Below are 9,241 nucleotides of genomic sequence, written 5' to 3'. Positions count from 1 at the left end.
ACAGCACCAACCAACACTGTTGTATTATTTGAAGAATGTTTTTGTGTGTGTGTGTGTGTGTGTGTGTGTGTGTGTGTGTGTGTGTGTGGGGCTGGAGGCTAGGCGCAGTCCCTGGGCCGATCCCTCGACAACTGGGAAAGGTCATCTAAAAATTATAAATGGATGAGGTGAAAGTCGTTTTCTAGCAAGGTAACAGGTTTGTGTAACTGATTTTTTTTTTTAGGATTTAAAATACTGAAAATGAAACAAAAGCATATCCTGTAATGAGATTACTTTGAATAAGTTGAAAAGTATTTTTTCACACATCACTTAGCAGCTCAAGAAATGGAAAAATTTTACCTAAAGTGTACAATGTAAGTAAGACAATTTGTCTACTTAACTAAATATTATTGAGCTACAAAATTCAAGTGTTTATTTTACACTTTTTTCTGCCACTTATTTTGATTTGCTGATTGTGATTGGTTGTTTTAATCCAACATACAGTGTTTGCAACGTAGATTCCCACTGGATGAAAAAACAACTGTCTGTGTGCAGTTGTTCCTACCCCTTGAACTTTTTTACAGTTTGTTACGTTTCAACCACAGATGTTAAATGTATGTTTATTCACACTTTTACTTTATGAAGTTTCTGCTCTCATTAATTCCAAAGGTGCCCTGCTTTCTACATGAAACTTTCGCTTTCACCTCCTTGTACTTTTTGCTTTGTGCTGTAGTGCACAGTCACGTTTGAACTGAAAGGTGCCATCCCCTAACTGTTCCCACACTGTTGGGAGAATGGGGTTGTCTAAAATATCTTGGTATGCTGAAGCATTAAAAGTTCCCCTCACTGAAATAGGGGTCCCACGCCTTGGTCCTTCATCCATAGAACTTTACACACGACACAATGCTCTCAACGAAGTGCTGTCCTTCTGGTAACTGCCAAACCAGAACTCCCCCAAAGATTGTCAGACATACAACTTTTTGCATGAGCTAATCTGAAGGCCACGTGACATTTCTAGATCTATAACTACTGGCTCTGCAGAAAGTTCATGACCATCCGTTGACCCTGTTCTATTTCAATGCTCTATTTTATGTGGCCTACCACTTTGCGGCTGAATTGCTGTCGGTCCCAGTCATTTCCTCTTTGTTATAATACCACTAACATTTGACCGTGTAATATTTATTGACAAGAAAACTTCACAACTGGACTTATTGCACAAGTAGCATCATAACATGGTACCACGTAAAAGTCTGCAGGCCTTGATGCTGGATTTCACACACCTGTAGCCATGGAATTGATTGGAACACCTGAATTCAATGGTCCGGAGGGGCGAGCCAATGCTTTTGACAATGTAGTGTATGTCTAGTCAGGCTTGCAGGAATATTTTTCTGGGTTCTTACTTCATTTGGTTTGAGTCAGTTCGTAGACCAGGACTAAAGGGTAATGGAAAAAAACTGAAAGATATGATGAGTAGAAAATAAAGAAAATGACCAACTCTGTCATGTAAGGACCGTTTAACCACCTATCTGAAACTCCCTTGATTAAAACAAATTGGGCCGGTCAATGAACAAGTCAAGTCTTCAGTTTCAATAAGAAAAAAAAACTTTCCAAAGCATATTCTTTTCAGTGCAATCAAGAACCCACTGAAGGTCAGTTGTGTTTACCGCTAATGTCTTGACCTGAATGTCGTCTAAATATGTCTCACGCCAAGCACTAAACTTCTATCAAAGTTATGGCAAGATTTTGTTTCTGTTACTGAATGTTTTGTGACTTCTCTTGATGAGTAGCATCTTTTATCCTGAATATGTATAGAATTATCTGAGATTGAATTTTAATAGTAACTTAAAGATATCCAGCAGGGATTTAAGTCATCCCAAACAGAGCTCAGAAATGCTCATAATCCATCTCTTCAAAGCCTTGTTTCTACAGTTTCAGCCACAGTTTCTACTGTGGGTCTTGTGTTCTCTTTCTTTCTTAATTTTTGACAGCAGGGTAGAACTTGCAGTACCTCTTTTGGACCCTTGGTCATAAAGATATAAAGGAAGGGGTCCACCAGTGGGCTGAGATAGAGCAGCAGGTGAGAAACCAGACCCAGGTAGGGGACCTGTCCCTTGAAAGAGAGAGCATCCAAGAGGACACTAAGGATAAAGGGAGCATAGAGGAAAGTGTAGTTGGCCCAGATTGCCCCGATCCCCCACACTGCCCTCCTCCTGTCTGGGCTTGGAGGGTTGGATCTGGAGCAGTGTAGGGCCCTCCAGGAATCCACAGCGAAAAAGAGGAGGAAGGGAAAAGGGGCAAGCAGAGAGACAGAGAACCAGAAGTTGTAGTGTAGCACGGCGAGAGTGAGCATGCCAAAAGGAGCGGCCCATGCCAGCAAGGTCACTGCAGGTGACTGCCTGATACTGGTGCAGCAGCCATGGCACTGTGGGTAGGCCACCAGCAGATGGCGCTCCTGGGCTATAAACAGCATGAGGGTGATGTTGGAAGTGATCCCAAAATAAAAGATGATGTCAGTGGCATTGGATGAGAAGACTGTGTCAGCTTCTGTGCTCTGATTCACGGTGGGACGACCAAAGAAACTGATGACGTCCGTCAGCAGGAGGAACATGATATGCATGGGAACCTTGTTCTCGCCTAGAAAGAAAACACAGAATGGGAAATAATTGATATTGGACTTCTGCAAAAACTGTTGTGTTGTGTTACTTGGACTTAAAATAAAAGGAACTTTTTGGTTCTTTGATGTTTGTCTACAGCTTAAGATAGATACAACTCTCTAATGATCAAATACAGATGTGCACAAATTTATTGGCAGTGCTTACAAAAAGATGTGTGATGTTCATAAAATCCAATCCTAAACATGTCAAAATTAAGAAATAATTATTTTTAACAAAATCACAGTACCACCAACAACCTCTTTAAAATTCATATAATTTAGGTCTTTTTTTATCTGAACTTCTGAACTTTTTTAAGTGGGTCGGAGTTTCTGGGAGCTTCAAGTTAATAATCTGTGACTCTCTATTTCCCTGCAGTATAAATGTGACTTGTTACTGAAACTTATTTCTTTTAGCCACTAACCACTAGTTGGGATGCTGCCCCATATTTATCTTATGCTGGATGGTACCAGGCAAAATAACTGTTAAGGAGCTGCAGCAAAGACTGGAATCTTGTGCTCACCAAGTCTCCATAACAACCATTAGACCCTATCTACATGTCAGAACCAGAATCAGCTTTGTTAGCACAGACACATGTGCACAAACAAGGAATTTGACTTTGATTTTGTACTCACAGGGAACAGATATTAAGTATAAATATAGAAACTATGGAGGAAATAAAAATTAAAAAGAAAAATATGTACATATACAGTCTATGTACACCTAAGATATATTTCTTTAAAAAAGAAGCAGGTTGGATAATATTAACACATAGAAAAGAAGATTTCAAATAAAAATCTTCTGATGTCTACTATGTAATTCTTATGGTCACCTGCTTATTTCTAAAAAGATGTGTGCAGTCATTGGTCGAGAATCTGGGAGCTACCTGGCTGGTTTGCCATTCCATCACATGGCCAGATAGACAACCTTGCACACACACATTCATTCCTAACGGCAATTTAGAGTAGCAACATAACCCACAGATCCATAGGGAGAACTTTGCCAAGTCCATGCAAGCAGAACCCAGTCAGGATTCATACCCAGGACCCTAGTGCTGTGAAGTTAACAACTATGCCACTGTGCAGCCATGAACCATATGAGTAAAGTGAAAATAGGTCGAAACTGGGTTTTTCAGTAGGATAATGATTTAAAACATTTACTGAAATCACCACAGAAATGCTTTAACAGACACAAACTCAACCTTCTCCAATGGTCATCTCAGTCCCAGGACCTACAGTAAATCCTGTAGAAACCCCGTGTGCTGAACTGTAGAGGAAAGAGCATCAGAGAGGACCGAGGAGTCCGGACGATGTCAAGAAAATGTGATATATACAGAGATTCAATCTCTGTGTGCTCCAACACTGAAATGTGTTGAGAGAAGACTTAAAGTTTCTGTGACAACGAATTTTCATGATAAATCCATTTACATTTATGGAAAGGAAACATTGATACAATATTTCAAAAAGTAAATTCATGCCACTGAAATGAACAGTTGTCGAGATACATGGTCATAAATTTCAGTAAAAAAAGCATTTCCAGACTACTACTTTGCAATTTTGTTGCGCTCTTTTATGACGTCGGAGCCCTGGCACCTAAACTGACTGCTGCTAATATGGCAACAACACAGACAGCAGCGAAGAATCTGATATTTCTATAGCTGTATCTCACTCTCACAGAAAGACGCAGCAGAGTCAAAAGAACTCACTATATTAGTAAACAAACACATATTTATATATACACGTGTAAATATTAACATTTGTTAACATTAGTAACATTAGATATCTTAGATCAGTTACTGGTTAACTAAGGTATTATAAACCAAGCAATTAAATGTTAAAGGCACCAAACTAAGCAACAAACAGCTTCACTGCACTCAATAAACTCACCCATTGTGGAACAAAACACATGAAAATATCTGGATGTATAAAACGAAAAATGAAGCAGTTTAACTGGTTTAACCTCCACAGAATAAGTTGTTTTGGACTTGGTACCGCATTTATCACTGGATTTTATTGCACGATCTGCGTATGGTTCTTGGAGCTCCTCCGGGCGTCGCAGCGGACAAGACCGGACTGGACCGGACCGGAGCAGATACAGCGCTCACACTGCACTGCAGCTGCAGTAAATACGGCACTGAGTGAAACAACTGGAGGCGAAGTGAGCAGCATGGAGCAGCAGCAGCAAACACGATGATTCAAGATCTGGAGATACTACCTGGTGTCTCATTTTGTTTACTTTATATCAGAATCTTTAGAGAAACATTTATTTAAATATGTCGTATTCGCGTGTAATTTATCCTAATTCAATGATAATAATAATAAATCCGGATTATTAATAATAATTAATAATTGGATTAATAATAATAATAAGAAGAAGAATGTACTTTTGCAACAATGAAGTGTTCTTAGCTGCCGAGCCTTGATCCGTTTAGCAACAACAACCTTTTCTTTGGCAATCTTTTCCCATCAGATGCTCTAAACAGAATGGCTATAGCATCTGCTTTAACATTCTTCTTCTTTTGTCAGATATTCCGACCTCCGACATCATTTCTCTTGTGAATTCAGAGGTTTCTTGTTCGAAGCAGTTTGCCTCACAACTGGCTGTGCTTGGTGGGACCAGCCAATCTGTCCGTCGTCAGTTTTCCAGCTCTGATCCAGGCAGCTCTGATCCTCTTTGCTTCAGGAAAGTAGTGCAGACTAACTATCGTTGTAATACTGCCACCACTAGCGATGCACCGTTTCACCATATTAACGCTGTTTTTAATTCAACTTGGCTTCTACCTGAACCATTTATCATTGATGCTCACACAATGAATGACTGGAGACTTCCCCTTAGAGGTCATTTCCAGCGACTTTGGACTTGCAAATTTTAATATCGAAATATGCTTATTTTGTGCCCCAATTGTCTTTATCATGTCTTTAATACTAATATCACGTCAATTACAGCCCAATTCCTTCAATATTAAGATGTTTTCTTTCTATTCCTGCATTTGCGGGAAAGGTATTTCACAGGCACTTTAATGCTGTCCTATTTTCAAAAGTGGGTTGTACAACCTGTTACAACAGGGTGACCAAAACTTTTACCGGTCAGTGATTTTGTTAAAGACAACTATTTCCACCTTTAATCAATCTGCTCAAATTAAATGCTGGATTTTTTTTTTTTTTTTTAAATGCGAAATCAGGCCACAGTAAAAAAAAAAGATCATCATATTTGAAGACTCTTTACACATCTTTACCTGGAGGAACAAATAAGGGTTGCTGTCACTATTTACTTCTACTTATAGAGCTTGTACTCAATCATCTCATAAAAGTTGCATAAAGTTGCTATGCAGTGTAATCTTGTGCAAAATATTAAAACAAATCGTGTCAAACCTTTAGACAGATTCTTGAGGGTGTAAAGAGCCAGACCGAGGACGGGTAGCCCGATGCAGAATGTCAACCAGCTGATCACACTGGCCACATGCACAGCGCTAGATGTGGTGCTGTTGCCTGTGAAGTTGCCGGTGACGTTGAGGATTTCAGGAGTTGCGCCCACTGCGTTGCTGTTAGCCATAAGAGGCAGCACAGTCTCTGTTTATGTTTTCTGTTGTTCAAGCTTGCACAGAGGTCCTGTGAAGATGTTTCTCAGCTGATATCATAACAGCTGGAGGTCAGGAAGATCCTCTGAAATGAGGAAATGTGAAACTTTTTCAAAGAAGGTTTAGTTTAGGGGTATGGCTTTAATGAAGACAATTACAATGTATTTTAGAAGTATTCAGACCCCTTGGACATTTTCTCATTTTAGATTCCCAATTGAATTTAGGTCTCAACTTTGACTGGGCCACTCTAAAACATAAAAAAGCTTCACTAAACCACTCATTTTCAAATATTTAAAAATTACTACCTCATTACACACACAATTTTCAAAGTGCCATACAAATTTCCAGCTGATTTACAATTGTTTATTATGTGATGGGATATAACAAAGAGCAGAACAAAAACATTTGTATCCTTTTGGTTCTGTATAATTGCTTAATTGATGCAACTAATTAAACGTTCCTTTTACTCAGAAGCTTAGATTTCCAAGTTCCAGGAAAGTTAACAAAGAGATTTCCTTAATCAGGATTTGAAGTGGGAAAGTTAGAAGTTACAATCTCAAAATCCAATATGGCTTCCTTGCATAGGCAAGTAAGTGACTGCCATAGTAAAAGAAATATTGACACTTTTGAAGAACGTTCAAGAGAGACGATATTACTTCAGTGTTTGAAACAAAAAATACAAATTTATCCGTATTTATAAACTACTAATAATAGTCACTGAACATACTTGTTCATAAATCTTACTGGTTGTCCAACTTTTAAGAGGAAAACTGTTTTGTTGGGATAGAGAGAAAACTATTTAGTAAGTTCAGAGATGAGATATTAGCTTTGCCAGGCAGGGAAGTTTATTTGTGAATCTGTTGATACTGACTTTTGGGTTATTCATTTGAACTCACTTATTTTTAGGTTTAGCATCATGTTTTATTTTGAACATAAACAACTAATCAAACAGTTTTATTCTGCTCTCAAACTATAGTCTGATTTTATTCATTATCGCATGACAAAAATTGATTTGTTTGACGTGAACATTTTGAGAAAATAGTCTAAATACAACATTTTTGCCTAACTGAATAAACTTTAACTCTATGCTCTACTGCTACCTTGTGCAATAGACAGGTAGTGAAAGGAAGCTTTACCAGATGTACTTGCTGCAAATTTCCTGCTTAGAATGAGCAATACAATCCAGCTTCTGTAAAACATCAAATGAAATTGGATGAAGACAGGCTGAAACATGTAGGCACATTTAATTAAATTATGCATGTTTTATTATCATTGGAAAATGAAAACATTTACAATATATCAATCACTTAATAAGCCTCTTAATTTAAACAGCTAAAATTTGATGATTTAGTTTTAGGGTGCCATTAAAGAAATCTAATTCCAACTTGTACTAAAAAAGTTCTTCCTCCTCTTACCTGTGAAAAATTAGTCAACTTCCATCTACTTAAAACAACTTGCTGTGACTCCAGACTGTTTGTAGCTGAAGAAAGAAAACTTCATTGGGTGTCAATATTTTGTTAAAATATCTCAGGGTCCTCTTAGGGAGCCAGAGAAGTTTCCAGGTTGGTTACTGACTGCATAAAGTGTCTGCGTGACAGTTTGTATGATTCCTAGGAAGCCAGTTTCTGCTGCAGCTTCCTTATCTCCAGAATTCAGCTAGCTGCTTTGAATGAGGCCTGGTTGTGCTCAACATCCTCTGCTCGTTTATACAGATCATTCTGAGTTGACCATTAGGGAGGAAGTGGTGATTTGCATCCAATATGTTAAAGCAACAGTTATCTTTAACTTTATTCCTGAGTGTTTGTTACCTTCATTTTAAAGGCACAGTACACACATTTTACACTCAACGGTGTAATTATTTCCTCTAATGCAAACAACCTATCCTTTAAAAGGCATGTTTGAGCCTGTCTTAGGCCCTGCAGGAACATTGGCAACATCAGAAACTACAGAAGACTCAGGTGGAGGCCTCCTGTAGACTACCTGACAAACAGACCACAGTTTGTGACAATGAAGGAATATGTGTCTAACCAGGTAGTCAGCAGCACAGGAGCACCACAGGGAACTGTACTCTCATCATTCATTTTCACTCTGTATACAGGTCCTTCTCAAAATATTAGCATATTGTGATAAAGTTAATTATTTTCCATAATGTCATGATGAAAATTTAACATTCATATATTTTAGATTCATTGCACACTAACTGAAATATTTCAGGTCTTTTATTGTCTTAATACGGATGATTGTGGCATACAGCTCATGAAAACCCAAAATTCCTATCTCACAAAATTAGCATATTTCATCCAACCAATAAAAGAAAAGTGTTTTTAATGCAAAAAACGTCAACCTTCAAATAATCATGTACAGTTATGCACTCAATGCTTGGTCGGGAATCCTTTAGCAGAAATGACTGCTTCAATGCGGCGTGGCATGGAGGCAATCAGCCTGTGGCACTGCTGAGGTCTTATGGAGGCCCAGGATGCTTCGATAGCGGCCTTTAGCTCATCCAGAGTGTTGGGTCTTGAGTCTCTCAACGTTCTCTTCACAATATCCCACAGATTCTCTATGGGGTTCAGGTCAGGAGAGTTGGCAGGCCAATTGAGCACAGTGATACCATGGTCAGTAAACCATTTACCAGTGGTTTTGGCACTGTGAGCAGGTGCCAGGTCATGCTGAAAAATGAAATCTTCATCTCCATAAAGCTTTTCAGCAGATGGAAGCATGAAGTGCTCCAAAATCTCCTGATAGCTAGCTGCATTGACCCTGCCCTTGATAAAACACAGTGGACCAACACCAGCAGCTGACACGGCACCCCAGACCATCACTAACTGTGGGTACTTGACACTGGACTTCTGGCATTTTGGCATTTCCTTCTCCCCAGTCTTCCTCCAGACTCTGGCACCTTGATTTCCGAATGACATGCAGAATTTGCTTTCATCCGAAAAAAGTACTTTGGACCACTGAGCAACAGTCCAGTGCTGCTTCTCTGTAGCCCAGGTCAGGCGCTTCTGCCGCTGTTTCTGGTTCAAAAGTGGCT

General features: G+C 39.0%; 1 protein-coding gene across 2 annotated transcripts; it reads right to left on the bottom strand.

Annotated features, from left to right (window-relative positions):
• Nucleotides 1–688: 688 nt before the first annotated feature.
• si:ch211-132e22.4 lies at nucleotides 689–7,765 on the bottom strand. 2 transcript variants are annotated; one of them, XM_047352340.1, is made up of 4 exons: nucleotides 7,623–7,765; nucleotides 7,344–7,396; nucleotides 6,002–6,292; nucleotides 689–2,613 (listed from the first exon to the last, which is right to left on the bottom strand). In XM_047352340.1, the coding sequence occupies exons 3-4, from the start codon at nucleotides 6,180–6,182 to the stop codon at nucleotides 1,889–1,891; spliced, it is 906 nt and encodes a 301-aa protein (XP_047208296.1). In that variant the 5' UTR covers nucleotides 6,183–6,292; nucleotides 7,344–7,396; nucleotides 7,623–7,765; the 3' UTR covers nucleotides 689–1,888. The 2 variants fall into 2 exon arrangements, with proteins under 2 accessions (XP_047208296.1, XP_047208297.1); XM_047352341.1 differs by lacking the exons at nucleotides 6,002–6,292; nucleotides 7,344–7,396; nucleotides 7,623–7,765 and adding an exon at nucleotides 3,832–3,952.
• Between the last annotated feature and the right edge of the window lie 1,476 nt (nucleotides 7,766–9,241).

The sequence above is a fragment of the Girardinichthys multiradiatus genome, chromosome 22 (genome assembly GCF_021462225.1).
Source record: "Girardinichthys multiradiatus isolate DD_20200921_A chromosome 22, DD_fGirMul_XY1, whole genome shotgun sequence".
Classification (NCBI taxonomy): Eukaryota; Metazoa; Chordata; class Actinopteri; order Cyprinodontiformes; family Goodeidae; genus Girardinichthys; species Girardinichthys multiradiatus.
This window is presented reverse-complemented; position numbering and strand designations above follow the sequence as displayed.

Coding starts and splice junctions, on each gene's coding strand:
- si:ch211-132e22.4 (XM_047352340.1), bottom strand. CDS start 6,182: ATGGCTAACAGCAACGCAGTGGGCGCAACTCCTGAAATCCTCAACGTC. Junction 2,614..6,001: donor CCTCAAGAATCTGTCTAAAG/GTTTGACACGAT, acceptor TTTTCTTTCTAG/GCGAGAACAAGGTTCCCATG.